Source organism: Aedes aegypti, chromosome 3 (assembly GCF_002204515.2).
Source record: "Aedes aegypti strain LVP_AGWG chromosome 3, AaegL5.0 Primary Assembly, whole genome shotgun sequence".
Lineage (NCBI taxonomy): Eukaryota > Metazoa > Arthropoda > Insecta > Diptera > Culicidae > Aedes > Aedes aegypti.
In genome coordinates, this window is record NC_035109.1 from 156809325 (window position 1) to 156835720 (window position 26396).

General features: G+C 39.8%; 2 protein-coding genes across 4 annotated transcripts; one reads left to right on the forward strand and one right to left on the reverse strand.

The window, feature by feature from the left end:
* Window positions 1–988: 988 nt before the first annotated feature.
* LOC5573882 (zinc finger and SCAN domain-containing protein 21) lies at window positions 989–25569 on the forward strand. The gene is made up of 5 exons (XM_001654862.2): window positions 989–1951; window positions 12020–12221; window positions 12290–12447; window positions 25124–25182; window positions 25275–25569. The coding sequence occupies exons 1-5, from the start codon at window positions 1082–1084 to the stop codon at window positions 25480–25482; spliced, it is 1497 nt and encodes a 498-aa protein (XP_001654912.1). The 5' UTR covers window positions 989–1081; the 3' UTR covers window positions 25483–25569.
* Window positions 25459–26396, reverse strand: LOC5573878. 3 transcript variants are annotated; one of them, XM_001654860.2, is made up of 3 exons: window positions 26138–26396; window positions 25880–26077; window positions 25459–25822 (listed from the first exon to the last, which is right to left on the reverse strand). In XM_001654860.2, the coding sequence occupies exons 1-3, from the start codon at window positions 26222–26224 to the stop codon at window positions 25613–25615; spliced, it is 495 nt and encodes a 164-aa protein (XP_001654910.1). In that variant the 5' UTR covers window positions 26225–26396; the 3' UTR covers window positions 25459–25612. The 3 variants fall into 3 exon arrangements, with proteins under 3 accessions (XP_001654910.1, XP_011493560.1, XP_021705662.1); XM_011495258.2 differs by having other exon boundaries at window positions 26156–26395; XM_021849970.1 differs by having other exon boundaries at window positions 26146–26389.

Below are 26396 nucleotides of genomic sequence, written 5' to 3' on the forward strand. Positions count from 1 at the left end.
GGATTCCAGTCGAAATTCCGAGGATTCCAGTCGAAATCCCGAGGATTCCAGGCGGAATCCCGTGGATTCCAGATGGAATTCTAAGGATTCCAGTCGGAATCCCAAAATCCCATAATTCTCCGAAATCGAGGATTTTCGAGTATTTCATAAACTTCTATCGGATTTCCAATAATTGCATCAGATTCCTAGTATTCTTATCAAAATCTTGAAGGTTTACCCGAATTCTCAAAATTATGAAATTTCTACTTCATGCGCATCAGATTACTAAAACTCCAACCAGAATTTCATATCCCACACCGTATATGCTTGAATTCAAATCGAATAGCAGCGCAACTATCGCGCTGCTAAATTTGCTCACCCGATGCTTTCCGAAAGCAGCGCTGTCATTTTGCTACCCCGGTTAGCAGCGCCCGGTACGGATCAGCGTAATGATATTGTGTATTTCTTTCACTACTGGACTGCGAAGTGCGGCTTCATAAGTGCGAAAATGCGAATTAAAGTGTGAGATTGCATTGAATCATGTTGGTGTCTTCAGAGCACTTATTCTTTGGACTGCGGTGAATAACCCCGCTAAAGACACCGACTCGATTTGATGCAATCGCGCACTTTTATTAGCTTTCCCGCACTTGTAAAAACTTCTGCGATAGTCCAGTGGTGAAAGAAATGCGCAATACTGCGCTATGTAATTTAGTTTAGTCGCGCACCGTTACGACTGCTCTTATGAGTTTATTCCGGTAGGATTGAATTCTGAGCGATTATGATGGGATGTACAATAATTTTGATAGAAAGCAATACTCCTTGACTCTCATTAGTCATTCATCCGAAACAAACATAACCTCAATTTCAAATGTTTGGCTCCGGCAATCAGGCTCCCGTTTGACAAGCATATCGAGTCTATCCGCAGCACCCAGAAGCAACTCTGAAAATTACGCCTTTCTCGGGCGCTTGTCTAGAAATATCGCCCAGCGCTACGCTTTAGAAGATTTGCATTTTGTAAACAAAAACAACTCGCAAACAAACGCGCGAGTGCTCGTTTCGCTTATTTGGCGATAAGTTTCGTGCCAAAACTATTGGAAAAAATATGGAAATCATGGTTGAAAAGTGTTTTATCTGTGCGGAAGAGACATTACAACCGTTCCGGAACCTGATGCAACTGACGACCAAGTATTCTGGCACGTTAATCTACAAAGTGGTGGAACGCTTCCTGGGTGGCGATCTGTCCGATAGCGCTGCCAGTCTGATAGCTTCCGTAATCTGCCAGGAGTGCATGGTAAAACTGAACGATTACGATGCGGCCCACACGAAGGCCATCATCATCCAGAAGGAGTTTACAGACCTGCTGAAGAGGAACATCACCTTCGTCGGAAACAAGTTGCAGTTGGAGGAACAGATGTATTTTAAGGTAGAAACCGACGGTTCCTACCTGGACGATTTGGTGGAAATGGACCAGATAGTCGAAGAAACTAGCGAAGAAGAACCTCCACCGGAAAGTAGCAAGCCTCCTCCAATGGCAGACGTGTTGGACAGATCCGTATCCATGAAATGCAATACCTGTGGGGTCGGATTTGGATCCTTGTACGAAATGCAACAGCATTCACACAGGTCCCTGGCGGACACTAAAAGCGACGTTTGCCTGGAGTTTTTGGATAATGTTGAAGAAGTTTCAGAAAACGAGGTTGAATACATAAACGAGGAACGTTTAGACGAAGACGTCGATAAAGACAAGTCTGATGACGTAGAGTGCGATGTCCAGAAAGATGAAAATGCTGAGGACACGGAGAACAATGCCCAAGAAGAGTTGGTGCTCTCTGATGCAGAAGAAGAGATTCATTTCGAGCAACTGGATTATCTTTCAGAAGTGGAAGAAGATTTGGATGCGAAATCAATCGGAAAGGTGAAAATCACCTGTCGAGAATGTGAGCTGGAGTTTGATTCCGTATTGAAGCTGAAGGTAAATTTACACCAGTAACCGTTTTACTCCAAGGTGACCACTCAAACTAGATATAAAATTTCCCAAGTTTTTCCCGGTTATAGATGTTATCATTTTTCCAAGAAACTAGAACTATAATTGAAAATTGAATGCCGGCGGACGCATTAAGATTCTTCGGAAATTTTACGAAATATGACCACTTCCGTAAAACTGGTTCTGCATGGAAAATACAGGGCTGATAACATTTTGTATAACATTTTGCGGTAATCCACTTCGCGGTGTACCATTTCGCGGTTTGCCTTTCCGCGGTACGACATTTTGCGATTATTACCATACCGCTTCGCGGTTCTTACCGAGATGCTTCATATATCTCACGGTGTACTATATTGGTAATTTTTATGCCTTAACAATGCAATTTGAAGGACTGCCTGTGTTCAAAATAAGGGTAAATAACCGATGAAAAAGTTATTAGTGATAATGGCAACAATTTTCAGTGCAACTCGTAGGATACACCACATCGCGAAATGGCATACCGCAAAGCGGTATGAGGATTTTGTAAGAGTAATAATAAACATTTTATTGACGGTTGCGATGCTAATTCCCATCACATAGTTTGGAGAAACACCAACATAAATAAACGAGGCGAAGACCTTTTTGAATACATATCTTCGAACAACATCGATTTATGTAACGAAGGAAATTAGCCTACATTTATAACAAAAAACAGACAAGAAGTATTGGACATAACTATGTGTAGTTCAATGATTTCTACAAATATAAAAAACTGGCGAGTTTCAGATGAAGAATCTTTATCTGACCACAAACACATAGTGTTTTAGTACAGAGCCAGCAAAACAATCAAAGTGACTTACAGAAATCCTAGGAATACCAACTGGGAAAAATATGAATCAATGTTAAATTTAAGCAATAATATCTCATTGAATGACAATATAGAGACAACAGAACAATTAGACAAAATTGCAGAAAATATGACTGGAAAAATTATTCGGGCGTATGATACTAGTTGTCCAATAAAGGAAGAATTCTCTAATAGAGATGTTCCTTGGTGGAATAAATCTTTAGAAAACTTAAAGAAAAAATCTCGGCAGCTTTTCAACCGCGCAAAAGTTTCTGGGCGATGGGACCAATACAAAAAGGCCCTTACAACTTACAACAAAGAAATAAGAAAATCCCGTATAAAAACCTGTAAGTTCTATTGTGAAAACATAGAAAAAACTCCGGATGTAGCAAAATTGGAAGGTTCTTTCTTCTTTCCAAAGACCATTCAAATGGGCTGGGCAATTTGAAAACAATAAACGGGAGTTTTACTGTTGATACAAAAGAAACACTTGAAATAATGATGAAAAGTCATTTTCCAGGATCAAGTTAAGTAATGAGTGATGATAGAGAATGTGATAAAGTTGGAGAAACCTCTAGGCCTAATAGGACTACTGGCAACAACTTAGATCTACCGAATACTATCTTTACGCGATCTCAAGTGGAGTAGGCAGTGAATTCTTTCGAACCTTTCAAGTCTCCAGGAAGAGATGGTGTTTTCCCTGCACTTCTACAGAAGGGTGGACAACTACTGCTTGACTCTCTCACAAATATCTTCAAAACTAGCCTATGTTTTAGCCATATACCAAAAATATGGACTCAAGCTCGGGTCGTCTTTATTCCTAAAGCAGGGAAAAAAAGACAAAACAAATCCAAAATCGTTTAGACCAATAAGTCTAACATCTACAATTCTTAAAATCACGGAAAAGATAATAGACGAATACATAAAGCCAAAATACTTACAAACAAATCCTATCAGTAAATATCAATTTGCTTATCAACCCAATAAGTCTACAGTCACAGCTCTTAATGAACTGGTTACAAAAATAGAATCCACGCTTCACAGGAAAGAAATAGCTCTTGTGGCATTTCTAGATGTTAAAGGTGCGTTTGATAATGCGTCTTATGAATCTATTGCAAATTGTATGGTGAAAAGGCAATTCGATCGTTGTATCAAAATATGGATTATGAAAATGTTGAATGATAGAGAAGTATCTGCTGAATTGGGAGAATCTTCAATAACAATAAAAACCACTAAGGGATGTCCTCAAGAAGGTGTATTATCCCCTTTGTTGTGGTCGCTTGTTGTTGATGATCTCCTCATTAAACTAGTAGAAAAAAGCTTCGAAGTTATTGGGTTTGCAGATGATGTACGTGGAAAGTTTGATAATATAATCACTGACAGAATGCAATCAGCATTGAAACAGTTTTGGTACCGTTTACTCGCAGAAGAAAGATCACTTTAAAAAAATTGACTATAAACGGATGCATTTTACAATATTCTTCCAATGTTAATATCTAGGAGTAAGGTACCGTGGGGCAAGTGGGTAATGAATTTCGCATAGTTGGGATTCTTCAAATTCTAGAGACCTTAAATTAAAACAAATGAGGTCGTGTATATTTTTTAGCTTGACTCCCACCGAATATAAGCAGTATACTGAAATTGATATTTATGTAAAATTGAAGAAAAAAGTACAGAAAAAGTTTTTGAAAACCGTCTCCTTACTTTTCACTTGCCCCACAGGTGGGGCAAGTGAAAAGTTTATCGTTTTGAACAATAAATTCAAAAACTAACAGTTACATTCAAGATTTCTATTACCTTTAACATTTGGTTAGGCGTCCCAATGAACAATAACATAAGTAACATGAAAACAAAGAAAATTTTATTATTGTTACTTGAATTTTCTTCTGTTCAGTTATGTTTGTTGAAATGATTCGACAACATTATAACTGCAACATGGTTGGTAAATGGCTGGGCATGGCGTACCATTGGTACCTCGCGTACCTACAGGAATAAAATAGACCCCATTGTGTGGTCCTTAGCCTCTTGCCCAGCAACTCCTATCCCTACCTCCTCGTGGTACTAGCCGGGGTACGAGTAACCTTGGGGAAGATCGGGTAACCAACCCCCGGTGGGAACTTTGGTCGTATGCTGACAGGGAAGGGGGGGTTTGCTTCTGCAAACCTTGAGCGTCTGTACTCCATGTTAGGAGCGGCTCACAACAGCGTCTGTTCCCCATGTCAGGGGCGGCTGATCATCGTCCGAGTGCCAGAGAAGGACTCTAAGCTAAACTGCGCACTATGGCCCTCCGAACATTTAGGGGGAATGGTCCTCCGGAAATCTTGGGGGTTGGTGTCAGGCCCTGCAAGCCAGCCGTAAAAATACACCAGCACAGGAACGTCAACGAGAGAATACGGACCGGAACAATCGGCAAAGACCACTGCGTCGAAAATGGACTAGCGATTGGAAACTCGGTACGTGGAACTGCAAATCTCTCAACTTCATCGGAAGCACACGCATACTCTCCGATGCACTGAAGATCCGCGGTTTCGACATCGTAGCGCTGCAGGAGGTGTGCTGGACAGGTTCGATGGTGCGAACATTTAGAGGTAATCATACCATTTACCAGAGCTGCGGCAACACACGTGAGCTGGGAACAGCTTTTATAGTGATGGGTGATATGCAGAGGCGCGTGATCGGGTGGTGGCCGATCAACGAAAGATTGTGCAAGTTGAGGCTCAAAGGCCGGTTCTTCAACTTCAGCATCATAAACGTGCATAGCCCTCACTCCGGAAGCACTGATGATGACAAGGACGCATTTTACGCGCAGCTCGAACGCGAGTACGATCGCTGCCCAAGCCACGACGTCAAGATCATCATAGGAGACTTAAACGCTCAGGTTGGCCAGGAGGAGGAGTTCAGACCGACGATTGGAAAGTTCAGCGCCCACCGGCTGACGAACGAGAACGGCCTACGACTGATAGATTTTGCCGCCTCCAAGAATATGGCCATTCGCAGCACCTACTTCCAGCACAGCCTCCCGTATCGATATACCTGGAGATCACCACTGCAGACGGAATCACAAATCGACCACGTTTTGATCGATGGACGGCACTTCTCCGATATTACCGACGTCAGAACCTATCGTGGCGCTAACATTGACTCCGACCACTACCTGGTGAGGGTGAAACTGCGCCAAAAACTATCCGTCATTAACAATGTACGGTATCGACGCCCGCCTCGGTATAACCTAGCGCGACTGGCCCAGGGCGAGCTTGACGAAGCCCCTCTTGAGGACTGCTGGAGCAACATAAAAGCAGCCATCAACAACGCAGCCGAGAGCATCGTCGGGAACGTGGAAAGGAGAACATGTGACGATTGGTTCGACGAAGAATGCAGGCAGGTTTTGGAGGAGAAGGATGCAGCGCGGGCTGCAATGCTGCAGCAAGGAACGCGACATAACGTGGAGCGATATAAAAGAAAACGGAAGCAGCAAACCCGCCTATTCCGGGACAAAAAGCGCCGCCTGGAAGAAGCGGAATGTGAAGAAATGGAACAGCTGCATCGTTCACAAGAAACGCGAAAGTTCTACGAGAAGCTTAACGCATCCCGAAAAGGCTTCGTGCCGCGAGCCGAAATGTGTAGGGATAAGGACGGAAGCATCTTGACGGACGGACGTGAGGTGATTGAAAGGTGGAAGCAGCACTACGATGAACACCTGAATGGCGCGGACAACACAGGCGCCGAGGGTCACGACAGCGGAGGAAGTGGCTACGTCAGCACGGCGGATGAAGGAAACCAACCTGCCCCCACATTGAGGGAAGTTAAGGATGCCATCAATCAGCTCAAGAATAACAAGGCCGCTGGTAAGGATGGTATTGGAGCTGAACTCATCAAAATGGGCCCGGAGAGGTTGGCAGCCTGTCTGCACCGGCTGATTGTCAGAATCTGGGAAACGGAACAGCTGCCGGAGGAGTGGAAGCAAGGGGTCATATGCCCTATCTACAAAAAGGGCGACAAACTGGAATGTGAAAACTATCGTGCGATCACTATCCTGAATGCCGCCTACAAAGTGTTATCCCAGATTATTTTCCGTCGTCTATCACCAATAACAAATGAGTTTGTGGGAAGTTATCAAGCTGGTTTCATCAACGGCCGCTCGACAACCGACCAAATCTTCACTGTACGGCAAATCCTCCAAAAATGCCGTGAATACCAAGTCCCAACGCATCACTTGTTCATCGATTTCAAAGCGGCTTATGATAGCATCGACCGCGAAGAGCTATGGAAAATCATTTACGAGTACAGCTTTCCCGGGAAGCTCACAAGACTAATAAGAGCAACGATGGACGGTGTGCAGAATAGCGTGAAGATTTCGGGCGAACATTCCAGTTCGTTCGAATCCCGCCGGGGACTTCGACAGGGTGATGGACTTTCGTGCCTGCTGTTCAACATCGCGCTAGAAGGTGTCATGCGGAGAGCCGGGTTCAATAACCGAGGTACGATTTTCACAAGATCCAGCCAATTTGTTTGCTTCGCGGATGATATGGATATTGTCGGCATAACATTTTGGAACGGTGGCAGACCTGTACACCCGCCTGAAACGTGAAGCGACAAAAGTCGGCCTGGTGGTGAATGCGTCAAAAACAAAGTACATGCTGATAGGCGGAACCGAGCGCGACAGAGCCCGCCTGGGAAGCAGTGTTACGATAGACGGGGATACTTTTGAGGTGGTTGATGAGTTCGTCTACCTCGGATCCTTGTTAACGGCTGATAACAACGTTAGTCGTGAAATACGGAGACGCATCATCAGTGGAAGTCGCGCCTACTATGGGCTCCAGAAGAAGCTGCGGTCGAGAAAGATTCACCCTCGCACCAAATGTACCATGTACAAAACGCTTATAAGACCGGTGGTCCTCTATGGGCATGAAGCATGGACCATGCTGGAAGAGGACCTGCAAGCACTTGGAGTGTTCGAACGAAGGGTGCTTAGGACGATCTTTGGCGGAGTACAGGAAAACGGTGTGTGGCGGCGGAGAATGAACCACGAGCTCGCTAGGCTCTACGGCGAACCTAGTATCCAGAAGGTTGCGAAAGCCGGAAGGGTGCGCTGGGCAGGGCATGTTGCAAGACTACCGGACAACAATCCTGCAAAGATGGTGTTCGCGTCGAATCCGGTTGGCACAAGAAGGCGAGGAGCACAGCGAGCGAGGTGGCTTGATCAGGTGCAACAAGATCTGGAGAACGTGGGCCAAAATCGAAGTTGGAGAGACACAGCCATGGACCGAGTAAATTGGCGTAACATCGTTAACGAGGTTTTATCAAATTAATTGATGTAACACCAACTAAATAAATAATAACTGCAATTGCAATTGCATTTCTGCTCTGTAGAATTTCCACCACCGTAATCCGGGGTAACATTGATCATTTTTTTTAGTTTTTCTAAAATTTTTCATTTCACAATACAAATGTTACAAGTTTCATATTTTTAAAACAAGTACTGGCACCCACCGCTCCTAGCTATGTACTTTATTTTGGTTTTCGAAAGATTTAAGCATGTTTAAATAAATGTTTTAAGTGATTTTTTGATTCAGCTGATATGGGGTAACATTGATCACCCAAGTAAACAACGTTCGCTAATATTGGAAATGTCGTATCTATCTAAAATCAGGGCCCCTGAAGCCGAATATGAAGACCAAACTCTTACAAGTCATTTACTTTTTGAGTTATTTCAAAATTAAAAACACCTTGAACCGCGTAATACGCCTAAAAGTAGGCAATTTTCTCAGGAAATTCTACATTCGTAATAGTATTTAGTTAATGTTGCCTAAATGAATAAACTTATGAAAGTTTTGACAACGGAATCGTTTTCGGCGATGCCATTTTTAGTAACACCCGCATTTTCCTTGATCACATCGTCTGCAGAACTCATGTGAGACATGAATTTTCGGTAGTGTCAGTGAAAATGATAGAAATCATTGTTTCAAAAAGTTGACAAATTTGCGCATGAACTAAACGCAATTTTGTCAAAAACCTTAATTATCATTAGCTTATGAATATACGAAAGAGAGGCACCATTCATGGTTCGAAAATGCTTCATCAATAAATCTTTATTTGAACGTTTAACAAGATGAGTCATCCCGATCAATGTTACCCCGCTGATCAATGTTACCCCGGACTACGGCACTCGTTATTTGTTTTTAAGAAAATCGGATATGACGTCGGATAACTCTTCAAGAGAAATCAAACAGAATCCTTCAATATAGTATTTAGAAACTTTTTTTATGTGGATACACCTATACCCCATTTTTTATGTTTTGAACTAGCTTTACATAGACATCCCACAAGATTTCCGTGCGTTCTCTTATATTGGAACTTTTCAATCAACGTCTTCTTTTTAATCGGCTGTCCGAAGTAAGCATATTAATATCGTAATATTTGGTAACCCTTTTTTTAGAGAAGTTCCATGATTTGACCATGATAATAGCATTTAACGCTTTGAGTATAGTGTTTCTAGAATTATCAGCACGTTCTGATGTTCTAGGATAATTGTGAACCTTGTATAAGTATAGCTACCTAAAGAGAAAACACAAATTTAATCTCTAATGAAAAACTTTTCACTTGCCCCACGTGATTAGAAAATTGACAGTGTTTCAATTTAGTTATTTTTAGGTCTATGTAGAATTAATTCTAAAACTTTTTTATTGTGGTTCAAAACTATCAGAGAGGACAACTTCGAAATGGTACAGACAATTATTTTCCTCAACTTTTTCCCACTAAAAATATTAAAATAAGATTGCACGCCGCCAACTTGTTACGGAGTGATAGTTGGCAGGTTAACTATATTTCGCTCTATTATGCAATAAAGGCTGAAAAATCTCAGAAATTTCTTACCTATCGTAATGTTCTCAATGGCCTCAAAGGTTTACGCATGAGTTTAAAACGTTAATTCACATATTCAGTAAAATATACCAATTATTTTCACTTACCCCACTTACCCACTTGCCCCGCGGTACCTTAATACTAGATAGTACTCTCAATTGGAGCTTACACTTAGAGCAGGTAATACTCAAAGTCACAAATGCTCTATGGATGAGTAAAAAAAACTTTTGGTAAAAAATGGGGACTGAAACCAAAAATGATTAATCGGATCTATACAGTTATAGCACGACCCAGAATAGTTTATGCTTCACTAGTTTGGTGGACAAAAACAAAACAACATATGGCCCAGAGAAAGCTTGGAAAGTTGCAACGCTTAGCCTGTATGGCCATAACAGGAGCAATGCACAGTACACCATCAAAAGCCTTGGAAGCAGCTCTTTATAAACTTCCGTTACATCAATATATAAGAGTGCTCTAAGGCTGAAAAGAACTCATACATATATTTTTAATTTTAGAAGGCAATCTTTTCGGGCATCTCAGTATACTGAAAGATTTTCCAATAAATCCATTGGTAGTAATGAACGAAGACTGGATGGAAAACAGGAAGAACTTAGATATACCATATAAAGTGGTTGAAACAAACCGCCAAGTATGGGTATCAGGGGGTCCGAATATCTCACCAGGATCGATAATTTTCTACACTGATGGCTCAAAAATGAATGAGAAAACCGAGGCTGGAATTACAGGATCAGGTATTGATATTTCAATACCAATGGGAAGATGGACCACTGTTTTCCTTGCAGAAATTTATACCATTCTAAAATGTGCATCTTTGTGTCTGAGAAGGAAATACAGGTATGCACGGATTTGCATATTTTCAGATAGCCAAGCGGCGCTGAAAGCTTTAAAATCATTCACAAGCCAATCAAAACTGGTATGGGAATGCATAACTCTGCTAAAGCAATTGTGCGTTAAGAACCAGGTTAATTTATACTGGGTACCAGGTCTTTGTGGAATTGAAGGTAATGAAAAAGCTGATTTACTTGCAAGGAAAGGGTCAAGTGTGCAGTTCATAGGACCAGAACCCTTCTGCGGTGTATCCAAATGTTTAATACAAATGGAATTGAAACAATGGGAGGATCAAATCGAATTGAAACAATGGGAGGATCAAATAATACAGTCAAACTGGATTGCAACAGAAACCATAAGGCAATCAAAACTGTTCATAACTCCAAATAAAACGTTACGGAAAAACTTTTAAGTTTAAGCAAAAAATCTTTAAGCATACTTATTGGACTTCTCACAGGACATTGTCCGACAAGATATCATTTGAATAAAATCAATCGATGTCAAAACTGGTATCTGTCGGTTTTGTGACTGTGAAATAGAGACCTCACAACATTTGATCTGTGACTGTCCAGCGTTATATGTACGTAGAAGACAATATTTCAATAAGGGCATTTTAAGCCCTTTTGAAATTTGGTTAGCAAATCCCAATCTGGTTATTGGTTTCATTCTAAGAATCATACCGGATTGGAGTTCTTCGCATCATCAGTCAACGGCATTTACCCCAAATGGTAATTCGTCGTCCTGAAAGAATGCAAATTAAACAGAGGTGTACCACAATAGATCAAATTCATGGTCGCAGTGGTTTAAATCCCAACACCAAAAAAAAAGTGGTATTACCCGCAAGACGATAAACCGCAAAATGATACAAAATGATACATCGCGAAATGGTTGACCGCGGAATGGTTTACCGCGAAATGTAGTGTAGCACGCCAAAATCGTTTGGGAACGACTGGCGGTCTACTCCGAAAGAATTCTGTATATTACCCCATTAAGTAACCTAGGGACTACCGCATCGCATTCTATTATTAGGCGAATGGTTTACGCGCCACCTCGATTGAGGACCATTCGCACGTGTTAAAATGCCCGGTATGAGACCTAACCTCAGGTAGGTTCAGTTCGATCCTAGAAAAGGAAAAGAAAACGGTTCGGCTGTCCCAAATTTCACCCACATTAGTCTTACTAAATGTTACTCTTCTCAAAAAACCGTAATTGACGACACTCCCCTAATTGAAACGGTTCAGAATTTCTCCATGCAAGCTTTCAAGTCGGGAGTTTACCCATCATTCAAACCGAATATTAAAACCGTTCTGGAAATCAGTCTACCCTTCAGACTAATCTTCATACCTTCAAATTCAAATTTAGGCGCATGCAATGAAACCTTTCAGGGAACTAACCATCATGCTCCAAAATTGGATAAGGATTTATATTCCAGGATATATGATGGTTTTCCCGCAATTCCCGACTGAGTGGCCACCTTGTTACTCTTTTGAGATACTTCAATCAAATTTTATAAATTTCAGAACCACTTGAAAAAGAGCCATCCAAAGGCAGAGGAAGAATCTCCGTGGGTATGTAATATATGCGGCTTGAAAACGAAAACTAAACCAGCCCTCGCGGCTCACGAGGCGAAACACAGTCGGACGTCGAAGTTTGACTGCACATTCTGCGGGAAGACGTTCCAGCAAAAAGGCGCATTAGCTAGGCATGTTCCCATTCACACAGGTATTGTTTGGTCTTCCCTGGGAAGTGTGATAGTATGTTAACGCACTGTTTTTTTTTTGTCCTTTCAGGAGAGAAGCCCTACCAGTGTGATAAATGTGGCAAACAGTTTATCCACTATTCGTCCTTCCATATGCACCAGCTTGCCCATGGGAACATACGAGAGAAAAAGTGTGAAATTTGTGGATTCCAACTTCGATCTAGTTCGCACTTGCAGCGGCATATGAGGGTAAGTGTTTATTTAAAAGGTTATTTTTTTGACTGGGGCATGTTTCAATATTTTAATAGTGTAACTCTTTTTTTACTTATTCCTTAACAATCAACGTTTATTGTGGAACTTTTAATAATTTTCTTTCCACAAGTTTGCGTTTTAAGTTTCAACACAATTTCAGCGATTGTCGAATGAATATGTTTCTTTTTTCTGAAACATCACTAGAACAGTGTTAATAAAGAAGATGTATTGGATTTTATCTTTATGACCTAAATAAAACATCATTTCTGAAGAGTTGACCGACAACATGTTTTCTGTGTTGTTTGGGAGAAAGCAAAGGGTGTCGCCAATCGTCAATAATTCCTAATTTGGTGAATTTAAACTCCATTAACCCGTATAGGCCTGAGTGAAAGCAAAACTACTAAAACCCTCACCGGTCAGCTAATTTTTAACGGATTCAGATGATTTTTTGTCTGACACAGAAGTGGCCAGAAGAACAGGGAAATATTCCTGTGGCCGGAGTTATTCCGGTGAGTCACTGGGTCAAGTCGGGTAAAAAGGGCTTTTTTTGGGAGATGCCAAGTGACCTTTATTTATTTGCAATGACAATTACAGTCACTTTTCGTTCGTTGCACTAAACCTGTAGCCCACTTAGTGAAAGACTTTTACTAATCGGGCTGAGTTTCGAGATGTCAAATAACATAGAACAAAAGAAAATCAAAGCTACCAACATTGATAAATTGCGTCTTATGGCAGAAAATGACGTTTACCTTCGTTTTAGGTGGGATATAGCCCAACTAACGCGAGCCCAATGTCAACGTAGCCTTTTTTTAAAGATAGTGCAACGAACGAAATTCTACTGTACAGTCAACTTTCGTTCGTTGCACTAAACCTGTGGCCCGATTAGTGAAAGACTTTCACTAATCGGGCTAAGATTTGAGCTGTCAAAACACTGATTACAATAGAAATTCAGGGCTACCAACATTGACAAATTGCGGTTTATGTCAGAAAATGACGCTTGCCTTCGTTTTAGGTGGGCTATAGCCCACTTAACGGGAGCCCAATTAAAACGAAGTGTAATTAAACGTGGTGCAACGAACGAAATTCGACTGTATTTTAATTTGCATAAATATTTAAGATCTGATATTCAACATTATAAATGAAAAGTTTAGCACCGTTTAAAACATACCGAATGTGGCCACTCGGACTTAATGCCCGGAAGAACCGGCTATTGATTTGTTGATTACTAAACCGTTTCAAATCTCGAAAAGTAGAAATCAAACATAATTGTGCACTAAAATGCGTTTCTATAAGCTTAACACAGATGTTCAGATACAAATACACTTTATGGTAAATTTGAGGCGACCGGAGACCCGAAAAAGGTCATTTGTAGGATCAATCAAATGTAGGGCTCATGGTTATCCATTTAAATCATTTCTCAAAGAGTTTACACTGATGCAATTTCCTCAAATTCCGTGATACATTGGCCACAGTATAGCCGATTCCTGAAATTATTTGTGACTTGAAATTTGCCTACCTCCAGGGTCAAAAACGACCTGACCCAGTGACCCACCGGAATAACTCCGGCCACATGAATATTTCCGCGTTTCTCTGCCCACTTCTAGAAACCTATATATGTGTGCCAGTATACTGACAAAAAATCATTTGAATCCATTAAGAATTCGCTGAGCGGTGATTGTTTTAGGATTTTTGCTTTCACTCAGGCCTATACGGGTTAAAGAGAATCAATGTTCCCTTCCAAATCGCTAAGACAGAAGTCTCCTGTAACGTATTTCCGGAATCAACCGCACGAGAGTAAAGATGCCAACTGATGCCGAAAACTACTGATCGCGAACAACCTCTCAAACATTTTTAAGATAAAAAAGCATATTTTTTCATTGTGTCCATAATATTGAACGTTTTTTCATAAACGTATTGAAAGATTATTCAAATGACTATAAATCACTTGAAGAATTGTGAAACAAAATATTTACTTATGTTTCCCCAGTTTAAGTGTTCATAATGAAAAGAGAGCCCAATCTGGTATACAATTCCGATTCTTGACCAACGGAAAATTCCCGAAATGTACATACTTTAGGTAACATCTTTGTTTCTGATTTAATTTTCTTATCTGAACAATTGTGACAAATTACTCTGCGGAACACGTTTTTGATTCAAGCACCAAAATACCGCTATTAAGTTAATTAAGGGTTGCTGAATTCATTGCCGTTTTTGAAAAAAATCATAGCACGTCTAGTTTTCCAGATATTGGCTATTGAAAATGCAAAATTGAACTATTTCAGCCAACTTGCATGCAAATTTTCCAGCTTGTATGGCAATTTATTTGCTGAATTTGCCACAGAATTCAAACTTCATGTGTATAACAATACTTAATAAAGTCTATAGAAATTTTGACGCTCAAACGTTATTTTTGATAGTTCAGAAAAGTACTGTAATTTGCCATACAAATGAAACAAAGAATATAGTACGGAGACAGCAAGCATGTTGAAAAAATCGATTATTTCTAAATTTAATCGTGCAATTTCAACCAAATTACATCTGAAATGAGAGTGAAAGTCCTATTCAGTATCACAAAAAAGTTTGGTAAATCATACTTTAAAATTTCATGTAAACATCAATGAAAATAGTGTTTTATACAACTTGGTGACCTGTAGCTAAAAATTGTGATGTGCTGGAACATTTGCGAGAACGGCATCAGGTAGAGCAATCCTAAATCTTCTAGAGACACATAATTTGATCATTGAGACATGCAAAAATGTAATTCTTATTACGCTGTGTTATTGATGCAATGTTCGGAACCGCAACTATGGCAAAAACAATCCATGTTTACGATTTCCATAACTACACTTTTTTATATTAAACTTTGGGAGGGATTATTAGAGTATGTTTAAAACTACAAATGAACTTTTAACACTTCACTTTTTGCAAAAAAAAAATAAAATACTGTCCTGTCGAGTGCTCGACACTGAAGAAGTATGTAAGTCGCAGACGAAATAGGCCTATCTGTCAAGATAAGCAACACATATTAGAGTTTAAAGGTATTTGCTCACCTTAGTGATTTTAGTATTTTATTTTTTTTTTTTTGCAAAAAGTGAAGTGTTAAAGTTCATTTGTGATTTCCATAAAAATTACAAACAAAAAGCAATCCATTGATTGCGTTTCGGTAACTGTTAAAAACAATTTATTGAATTTATTTTTAATTTCAATGCTTGTTCTCTAAATTGTGTAATGTTCAACAGGTAATAATGCACAAATTGCAGTTATTACTGACATCTATTGAAACCCTGACTCATAACTTAAAAGAGTCACAAACTTTTATGTTTATTGTAGTAAAACGCAGAGGCGTCGCGTGGCTCTTTCAGACACATGTGCACCAACCACTCGAAGGTGCAGTTTTCAAAACACAAAGAAGTAAAAAACACAATTTTGGTAAAGATTTTTTTTTGAAGAAATCTAACAATCACTTAATTGATTTATTTTACTTCATTTGAGCAGTTCATATGCATTTCACGTGAGGGTACTCATCTAGACTTATTTATACATTAAAGCAATTCTACTGTCACTTCTTTTAGCAAATTTCTCAATAATCTTATCGTAAAAGCCTACTCGTTTTTGCATACCTTGTAACAGGCTTTTGTTCAACGCCATTTTAGTCCTGAGGGATTCCACGGAGGCATGCAAGTCGATTCTGATCGACCATTTCAAAAATATCTGAAACTTTGCACAGTTTTTCAGTTCCATCTAAATCGTCATTTTCCGATATCAAATCTTCAAGTTGACCCAAGCAACCAAAGTTCGGATAAAAGGGCATGTTTTGGCTTAATCAGCTCACTTTTTAAGTAGTTATTCGAACTTAACAGTTTACATAAAGTACGGTTTAAGCTGGCTTATTTACTTTCAAGTAGTAAAGAAGTTCAATTCAAACTTGTCCTGAACTTTCTAGTTGATGATGGGTTTATGAGTTACTTTCCGAAAATCAAGTTCTGTTAACATTCGTAGTGTACTCTTAATCAGCGAAAAAAGTTACACTTGAACTAGATTATACCAACAGTGAGCTCTGGAGTTCACTGCTTAAGTACAATCCGAACTATTGGTTGCTTGGGGGTCACGACTAACTTTTCAAAAGGGTGTATGTGAAAATGGTTCAAAAATATTCAAAAAGCTGCACAGCAAAAACGGTTCGTTCGATTGTTAGACAACTAAAGAAACAAGTTAGACAACTAAATAAAGATTCCAAAAAAAATACACACAGTAAATTTTTTTTTTGCATTAAAAAACATCATTTTTGTCACAAAAACTCAAATATCTCAAAACCCTATCGGAATACCAACGTAATTTTTTGAGGGAAAACGGTCCATTATATTAGGTATCTACCATAAAAATTTGGTGATGGTAAGCCAAAAAGTTATGACATTTCAAATATTTCACAAATTTGACACTTAGTGAAATTTTTTTTTTTCATTGTTAATTTTTTTTAGGACCGCAGTTTGTTGCTGAATTTTTTGTTAAGGGTACCACATGAGGTTAACAAGTTGTTTTCATGATATTTTATTTAATTATTCATAACTATTATAGCATCTATTAGAAAGTTAGACGCGATCCAGTGGTTGTGATCTAAAGTCTTGATAGTGTCATATTTTTTATTGTACGTAACTGAAGAAAAATTCTCTCAATAGTGTTGAAACCTTTTGATAAAGAAACATATAAGAAATCTAATATTGAAGACAAAAGCTACAAAAAAAGTTTTCTATACAGGTATACGACTAGTTTACCTGCAAAAAAGTTTACCTCGTAGAGAACAAGGCGGGTCTATACCCAGGTGATCTAGTATACGTAAAGCAGGTCGGTTTTCTCGGCGCTGGGATAGCTGGAATAAAAGTGACTCCGATTAAATGGACGAAGATGGGTTACGTCAATTATCCGAGAAAAAATACCGTTGAAATCAACGAAGCTGTACGAAGAAAGCTCTTCAAATTAGGACCTGAGGATGTGGAAAATACAGACTACGATGAGGTAATTATGAATATGAAGGAAAGGTTCTCGAATCTAGCCACGACCAGGAAAGAGAAATTATTGATTTTGTCGATGCTGCCAAGCTCGTGGTCTATTCAAGACGCCATTGATGAGTTCAAAACCAATATAAATACAGCAAAAGAGGCAAAACAATTCAAAAATAACTGTCTTGCAACCAAAATGCTAGGTCGAGTACTTCATTAACAGATGAGACAAAAGAAAAATAATTCAATATTTTGAAGACGATGAAGTAAGTAGAGCTATGTCTGGCCAAAAAGATTATGTATCTGTAAAAAAAAATGGGAAAGCGTCAAGCAATCCAAAAACGATTAATGATGACTACTTTGAAAGAAGCGTATACACGCTTCAAGGAAATTAACGAAAATATTAAGGTAGGCTTTTCCTCATTTGCCAAGCCTTCGTCCAAGGCAATGCAAGCTTCTATCCAATTCAGGAACACATAATGTTGTGTGTGCACAACACACGAAAATATTAACCTAATCTTAACATAGTTTGAAAAGAATCAATTTATCAAAGGATATTAAAATGTTAACTGGTAGTCTTTTGTGTGAAAATACAACATCAAATTGCTATCTACGATCTTGTTCGGATTGTCCAGATTCTTCATCATTGGAAAATACTTTATTCGCTGAGTTTGAAGAAAATTATATTAATCAGTTATCATTTGAGCAATGGGTGACACGGATAGGTGTGACCTAGAAACTATTGTAAAACCTGTAGATGAGTTTGTGTCATTTTTTTTGCTTGAAACTCATCGATCATACTCTAAAAAAAAAATATCCTGGTAAAAAGAAATGTTTATTTTCGTGTAATCTGTTTAATTCATTTTAATTTGTACATATATACATATACATATATATTTATACATATACATAATATTTATACATATAATATACATAATACTAAATGAATACATGGAATAACGACTTGTTTAATTCACGCAAGGCCCTTAACAATAAAATCAGCAACAAACTGCAGTTCCCGTAATAATTTTACACCGAAAATTTTTTTTTTTCTACTAAATGTGAAAATTGTGACATGTTTGAAATGTCATACCTTTTTTGTTTATTGGTTTACCATCCACCAATTTTTTATTGTAGATAGCTAATATAATGGACCGTTTTCCCTCAAAAAATTACGTTGGTTTCCGATAGGGTTTTGAGATATTTGAGTTTTTGTGTCAAAAATTATGTTTTTTATTGCAAAAAAAATTTTTACTGTGTGTATTTGTTTTTGGAATCTTTATTTAGTTGTCATAACTTTGTTTCTTTAGTTGTTCTAACAATCGAACGAACCGTTTTTGGCTGTGCAGCTTTTTGAATATTTTCTGAACCATTTTCACATACACCCTTTTGAAAAGTTAGTCGTGACTCAACTTGAAGATTTGAGATCGGAAAATGACGATTTAGATGGAACTGGAAAACTGTGCAAAGTTTCAGCTCAATAGAAAAAAAATGAATTAAAAAATTTACCAAATTTTGGTGCTGTTGGCTTGGAATCACTCTCCTCTTTTGTGCTTCTCAAATATGAATTTGGACTCTCCTCAAGACCGAGAAGCTCCTTTCAACAGATACAGTAGTGCTTGGAAGACACAAACATTTGCTTTCCAAGATTGAATACTTCTGAAAACACATCTTCTAGTCCCTGTCTCATGAATGTACGAAACGATTTCCGTAACACCTTTTGCCTCTTAAATTCGTTTTTGACATACAAAACTTTCAGTTCATTTGTAAGCTTTATTCTGTCATGCGATTTAAATCGATCACAGAAGTTGTCAACCAAATCTTTGGGAACGTCAAAATTGATGCAATATGCGATCAATCAAAATACAATAAACTTTGTAAATATTTTGAATATTCATGTCGACGAGAGATAATGAGAGTACCTATCTCATTAAACTTTGATTCACATTGCAATTTAGTAACATTCTCGTTTCGTCTCGTTTAAGATTTTCATACATGCAACAAAATCTAACTCCTTCGACTGCAATGTAGGGTACAAAATATCGGTGAAACAAAATATCGAAAAAATACTTTGAGATAAAATATTGTGTCAAAATCTAACAAAAATCCATGAAGACCCCTAGCCATCAAGCAAGTTTTGCCATCTCAATCACATGCTCCGAGATACATTTCTCTTAAACATGAGACGATATCCAAATAATGACTCTCGATGACGGTAACCATACGCGAATTTGTAACCCCCGTCACTGGTCATACGTTGAGGTATCTTTTTCTGCATGAACTTGTTCAACTCGTTATCCCTTTTTAGACTTTGGGTAAAAAGGACGCCAAAGATGACAGCGTTGAAAAAAAACTTTCTTGTTTGAGGATGATTACTGCATGCATGGAGAAGGATTAAATTAAGTATGTACCCACGGGAAAAAATCTGTGGTAATAATTTACTATTGTAGCTGACAACGCCCATTCTTGAAACTACCATGGAATTTTAGACCAATTTACTATGGTTTACTATGTTTACGGTACATCCCACCATAAAACTGGGTACATTTGACAGGAAATAATTTTACAACAATCTGATTTCGACTAAATACTTTGGTAAAATCAAAGCCGCATTTCTGGTCTGCTGAAAATTGCCGGTGAGAGCGCTTAAGTTTACCCCCTAAAATAGTAGTTTCTTACCGCACAATTTTTTTGCATGCATGTGCTTGGCAATGGATACAGTGGGCGTTTGGAAAGTGCTCCCTAACTAGCGCTTGAGTGCCACCAACATCAGCGGACATAACCCTTGCACCGTCCATAATGTTTGTACGATAAGCTTCTCTGCAACCAATCTTGAACTTGTTCAGGGTTTCCATAACATGCTTAGCCATGGATGCTGCTGTTTTATCGTCACTCACGTCTTCAATCTGTACCAAACGTTCAACGGCTCTCCCTGAAAAGTTTAATTTGTTGTCATTTAAGATGACTACATTTGTTCAGATTCCTTATTATTTTTCAAACAATACTGAAGTGTCGTGGCAAGCTTGGATTTTCTGGAATTGTCAGTTTCATCCATCATCACTGCTGCACATTTCGCTTCCTGTACTTCTCCAATCATAATCAGCAGAGTTGGGAAAAAATCTGAAATTCATTCTACAGTAGCCAAACAAAGCCAATCGCAGTCAGCGAAGCCAGTGAAACTCACGCCTATGGACCAGTGCACGCGTTCATTCTTTGACGTTTTAGCGGTGCCGTGTTATTTATGTTACCATGGAAACGAGTGAATTCGGCACCGCTCAAACATCAAAATAGTGAACTCGTGCATCCGTCCATCGCTACTGTAGGCAGAGAGCCTTGAAAATTGCAAAAAACCCGTTGCTAAGGGCAACCCAAAATTACTGTAGAAAAATGTTCTATTTCCCGCTGCATTTCCCGCATTTAGAGCCTTCAATGTCATTCACGATGTAGAAAATTCATGCACCTAACATAGGCTACTTGATGAGATTCACGTTTTTGAACTACTGTACTGGGAAAGCCACGTGATTTTCGCGAAATTCAAGCCTACTACTATTACCATTCCCAGCACTGATAATCAGTTCATTTTGTGTAGTAGTGGAAGCTCCCGAGAATACATTACTCTTGCTGACAAATTCGCTGAAATTTATGTCGTGGTGCGCGAGGAAAGTACAGAGATCTCGGTAATTTCCACGGTTTGAAGATTGCTCACTCTTGCCATGATCTCAAAAACTTAAACCATGTGTCGCCAAGTGTGTGCCACACGATTTCAATAAATTGGTCAATCGCGATTTTTCTTTACTTCCATATTGTGATTGTTCCGTTGAACTTCCCTGCCATGATCAATCGCTTCGTCGATCCGTACCTTTCCAAATGTAAAGGCCCAAACGCAATGATAGTGGAACGGCTACGAAAAGCGGAACCAGTTCGCCAGCATGAACTATAACATGCTTGTCGACTCAGTGTTGGTTCACTTTCATTCGTTGACAGCTCAATCGAGATGGTGTGATTAATGTTGGCGAACCGGTTCCGCTTTCCGTTGCCGCTCCGCTATCATTGCGTTTGGGCCTTAAGGCTCAAACGCAATGATAGCGGAACGGCAACGGAATGCGGAACCGGTTCGCCAGCATGAACCACACTATCTCGACTGACCCATCAACGAATAAAAGTGAATCAACACCAAGTCGACAATCATGTTGTAGTTCATGCTGGCGAACCGGTTCCGCATTCCGTTGCCGTTCCGCTATCATTGCGTTTGGGCCTTTAAGGTATGCCATCGCACTGTCGATGTGATCGCGCGACGCAACGTAAACATTGATAGTAGTGGCAAGATGGTTAAAATCGTTATACACTCAGAAATAAAAAAAAATCACAAAATTACTAAAGTTCATGCACAGACAAACAGACGTCACATTCTCATCATTGTCCATCGACCACCTTTTTAACGATCGGTTCAAAAATATGGTAGGTGGCCAATCCGACACCCGCATCGCTCGCATCGTTTTTGTTCGTATTTGACGTTTACACACTACCGCCATCTGTTGGTCCGTCGGTCAAACACACCGATTTTAGCATTGGGCGTACATGTCCTCGTGACTATGATTTTTATCGAGATTTGTTCTAAGTGTTACGTCTGTTTGTCTGTGGTTCATGCATTAATGAGTATTTTCTATCTGCATCTCTTTCATACTGCTGTGATTTTTCACACTAACTGTCATTTCTGGTGATATATTGGCTATTCAGTCTTGACAAAATTTAAAACTGTTATTTTATTTTGTCCAACGTTTCGGTCCGTTTGGGACCTTCCACAGGGACTCAATTTTTACAGTTCTTTCGTCCACAACCATTTCGTTTCATAAAAATTCGTATTAAATTTTCTTGTAACGGTTTTTCCTTTCCTCACGCAAGTGGTAATCATGTTTGCCATTTTCGGTCGGGGTGTATCCATTTTCACTAACTGCATCTTCTCTTCAAATGACTGGCCGGAAAAGGGTCGGTTTAGCACGTCCTCTACGACATCAAACTTATTTTCTTCCAACAATGCCATCATTTTTCCACACACTACGGACTGAAAACAAGCGTCTGATTCCCGATCGCTCCACAGTTAATGAGAGCAGAACTGTATAGCGCGAGAGAGATGAGCGAAAGCACACCGTTGAGCATTTTGGAGTGGTGGAATTTGCGAAAAAGTTTCCGGTGCACTGAAGCTATGACACGCGTTGGCTACCTATACAGTGGGGATTCGCTGGTTGGAGCATGACTGCCTTCTATCTAGCGAATCCGACCCGTTAGTTAGAACGAGTGACAGCTGGTGAAAATGCTCCACACCAACGCATCTGGAGAGCAAATCGTCACGAAACGCACATATACATACGCATTTGTTCTATGGAGACTTCAATGCGACGGTACTCAGACGTCAAAGTCAGTTTGACATTTTCTGTTGACATTTGAGTGCTTTTTAGTTGGAATATTTTACAACCAGCGAACATCCAACCATCGAGTCATTCCATGTAGCGGACCCCCAACGAGCGAATCCCCACTGTATTGGGTTCGATACATTTTGCAACGTGAATTCTATGGGAACCTTGGATAGAATGGACCATATATCAGGACGACGACAGTGCCGCTAGTCACCGCCAGAGCTGCGCTAAACCACACGAATAGGCGGCTATGGGGGGCGAAATGGGTGGCCATGATGAGGTGGATTACGTCATCGATGGTCAGGGTCAACGGTCAAAGTTCGGGGTCAACGTTCACCAGCAAGCCTCTTCATAAGCCTGGTGAATCGTTGAAGACAGCAGTAGTGCTTTCCAAAAAGTTGAAATTATTAAGATATTTTGAAGAAAGGAGAAGGAAGTGATAGTGAAACGGTGAAACTGGACATTCAGGTAAATTTCCGGCCTCAAATAACCCCGAACCTAGCCCGACCGTACCGCTTCTAAATCCTACATTTCGCATCCTCGTCATGTCCTGTGGACATGGACTCGCGGTTTTTATTTGAAAATCGCCATCGCGGTTTTTATTCGAAAATCGCCATTGAAGAACCTACTCGCCAGTAGTGTGTCCCTAAGCCCTGACCGAGTTCGACCTTCAAGTGCGCCACAAAAAACAGGTTTTACCAGTGAATCCACAGATCACTGAAGCCTCGAGTCCGTCACCACACTTGAGGGGCGTACGGGACAGGCAGGAGGTCCACGAGACACTGCAGCCAAAGTTGGAGAGAAGTGAAGGACCATTCGTCCGCCCCCTGGCCATGAGAGAAGGAGAAGTTTAAGCGGTCGACAGAGGAGTGGAGAAGGTGCTGCAGTGCGCGGGGCCCCGAAGAAGATACGAAAGTGTAAGGTAGGAGTATTTGTAAGAAAGTGGGAGGCGTCGTCCGGTGTTGAGGACGGATGCAAGGATAGAGAAGGGAAGTCAGGAACAGGAAGTGGGACGTCAAGGAAGTGGAAATATAAGTGTACACGAGACCACGAAATAGAGGGAGTTTTACTTGAGCCAATCTGTAAGTGTTTTCTTTCGCGGAGTGTCACGAGCGTAGCGCCGACCCTGAGGCTTGGAGGCGGGGTCTCATCTAGGCTGGGAGTAACACGGCCTGCAAGTTACAATTTAAAGTTGGTTTCCATACATGAGGTAAATTCATCTGCATCATTGAGTTTGCCTCTTGTATGCAAACCTGAGACGAGACTCGCGAAGACGGTCTTCTTTTTCTGTGATTGCTTAGTTTTTTTCTTATTCCACTTTGTGTTTATCCCAATTACGCGCATGCTGTTCAAACCCTCACATGTACCTCTCAGCAAAAAATGATTGAGTTTGCATCACATCGAATCATAAACAGCCGTTTGAGTGAAATTTCATGCCAGCAAACGTAGCAGACATTAGAAATAATTAATCTTCTGCTTAGATTCATCAGCAACTTTGAAAAAACTGCTCCGCCGACTGAGGTTTTTAATAACAGTTTACTTTGAACACAATACTTTTCACTTTTTCAGCCATAAAAACGGTGGGCTGCATTTGACGTTTCGTGAGAGGGGAATCTGGGCTGCATATGACGTTGATATTTTTCCTCTTCGCGAGTCTCTCTCAGATGTAAACCAACCAAATAATAATGATTTTGTCACACATTTTTCGATTACTTCCACTGAGATACGAACGTACCGTAGATGTTTATTCACACAAAAAATGCTTAATAAGGGGCATCTCCATGTCGCTTGGGTTTTTATTTGTACATATTGTTTTTGGAGAAAAAAAAAACAGAATCCGGAGGAGCAAAGCGTGAAGCATGGTAAACTGGAAAGCCAGTACATAAAAACGCTCTACAATTTTACTGACTAAGTCAGTAATTTCCATCAATCAAAGCATGTCTTTGTTTACTGGTTTTTTTTCGGTAATCGTAAAAATTACCGAAAAATCCGTAGTTCCAAAACCCAGTAAAATTTTACTGGGGTCGGTTATCTGAATTGGCTGTGTAATGAATTTTAGACCACCTATGCAGTGCACATGTTGCACAGGTGGACGCGACGCTTCTGAGTAAACGTCTTAACGTAGCATGTGGTGCTTATGCTATCATTATCATATAGAAAAGTCATTTGGAATCAAAGTTTTTAGACACTGGTCACTGATTGCTGGTATAGCTTTTGTCGATATTTCCTAATTAATAGCGATTTTCTATGTCTTTCGCGCAGGTACATTCTGGAGAAAAGCCTTTTGAATGCCCGACATGTGGACAAAAATTCGCACAGAGGTATGGACTGTTCAATTAGGCAATATGAAATATAGGTTTAGCAGTAGTCGGATTTTTTAGATATCATCTAACAATTATTTTTACGATTCTAGGTATAACATGATGACACATTTGAAGGCCCACCAAGGCATCTTCCGGGAGTACTCAAAGATGTATAAATGTCCACTTTGTGCTGAAACTTTCCAACGAAAATTAAAGCTACAAGAACATCTTACACGGGACCACAATACGGTAGTGGATTCAACGTTGCTCAAACCAGTAGATCGACCCAAAAAGTATGTTCAATTTTTTACTGCTTGATATCGTTAAACTTACATACGGTTCATCACTTTGTTGTCTGTATTTTTAGTATTATGTTATAGAATTAAAACAAGCGCCATTAAAAAATCTTCACTTCAGTTACTTCTAATTCGAAATCTCCTTCAAGTCTTCATGTAGCGGTTCTGTTCCTCATGTTATTGATGACGATTTGGCACGTTTCCTCTGTCTCCTTCAAGCTCAGTACGCTGAACACCAAGTTAACTAAATACACCAGCACGACCATGAAAAGTGAAGTGTTGTATAAACAGTTGAAGCAACTATCGGAAAGAGGTGTACTGCAGCGAAGGCGACCGAACAGACCCATGAAGCCGTGGATAGACTGCAAGAAATTTTGATTAAGAGCGGGTACAGTAAATGGCACGAAGTAGATACTCACCAGCAATATCAACGAGATACCCAATAAGCCGAGCATTATGTAATACAAAATTCCTAGCTCGGGACCGACCTTAAGAATGTAACAAATTTGGCAGATGTTGATTGTGATGAGCGTGAGATCGAAGATGCTCTGAGCGAACATATTGTTGGTGTCATGTTTTGCCTTGGTTGTATTTTCAGCTACTTCTGATTCCTTGTTCTGTGGAATAAGAGACAACGCATTCACTAAACAATTTTTCCATCAAATATTTACACTTACATCTTTACCATCAATTACCTGCACTGGATTACCATGTTCCATTTGTGGTATTGCTCTGTATGCATCATTATTGGTCCAATCATCCATTTTTGAACTCTAGCAATTTGGCACAACTTCCACACGAAACCTAGACGCGACTTCAAATTGAGCTTGAGTGCGGATTGTACTCATCAACAGCGTACCTAATGTCTTATCAATTGGAGATATCTTTATCTAGCCCACGAGTCATTGAGGAAAAAAATAGCGAATCTATAATGCT

Coding starts and splice junctions, on each gene's coding strand:
- LOC5573882 (XM_001654862.2), top strand. CDS start 1,082: ATGGAAATCATGGTTGAAAAGTGTTTTATCTGTGCGGAAGAGACATTA. Junction 12,222..12,289: donor GCATGTTCCCATTCACACAG/GTATTGTTTGGT, acceptor TTGTCCTTTCAG/GAGAGAAGCCCTACCAGTGT. Junction 12,448..25,123: donor ACTTGCAGCGGCATATGAGG/GTAAGTGTTTAT, acceptor TCTTTCGCGCAG/GTACATTCTGGAGAAAAGCC.
- LOC5573878 (XM_001654860.2), bottom strand. CDS start 26,224: ATGGATGATTGGACCAATAATGATGCATACAGAGCAATACCACAAATG. Junction 26,078..26,137: donor AGGTAATTGATGGTAAAGAT/GTAAGTGTAAAT, acceptor CTTATTCCACAG/AACAAGGAATCAGAAGTAGC. Junction 25,823..25,879: donor GTATCTCGTTGATATTGCTG/GTGAGTATCTAC, acceptor AATTTCTTGCAG/TCTATCCACGGCTTCATGGG.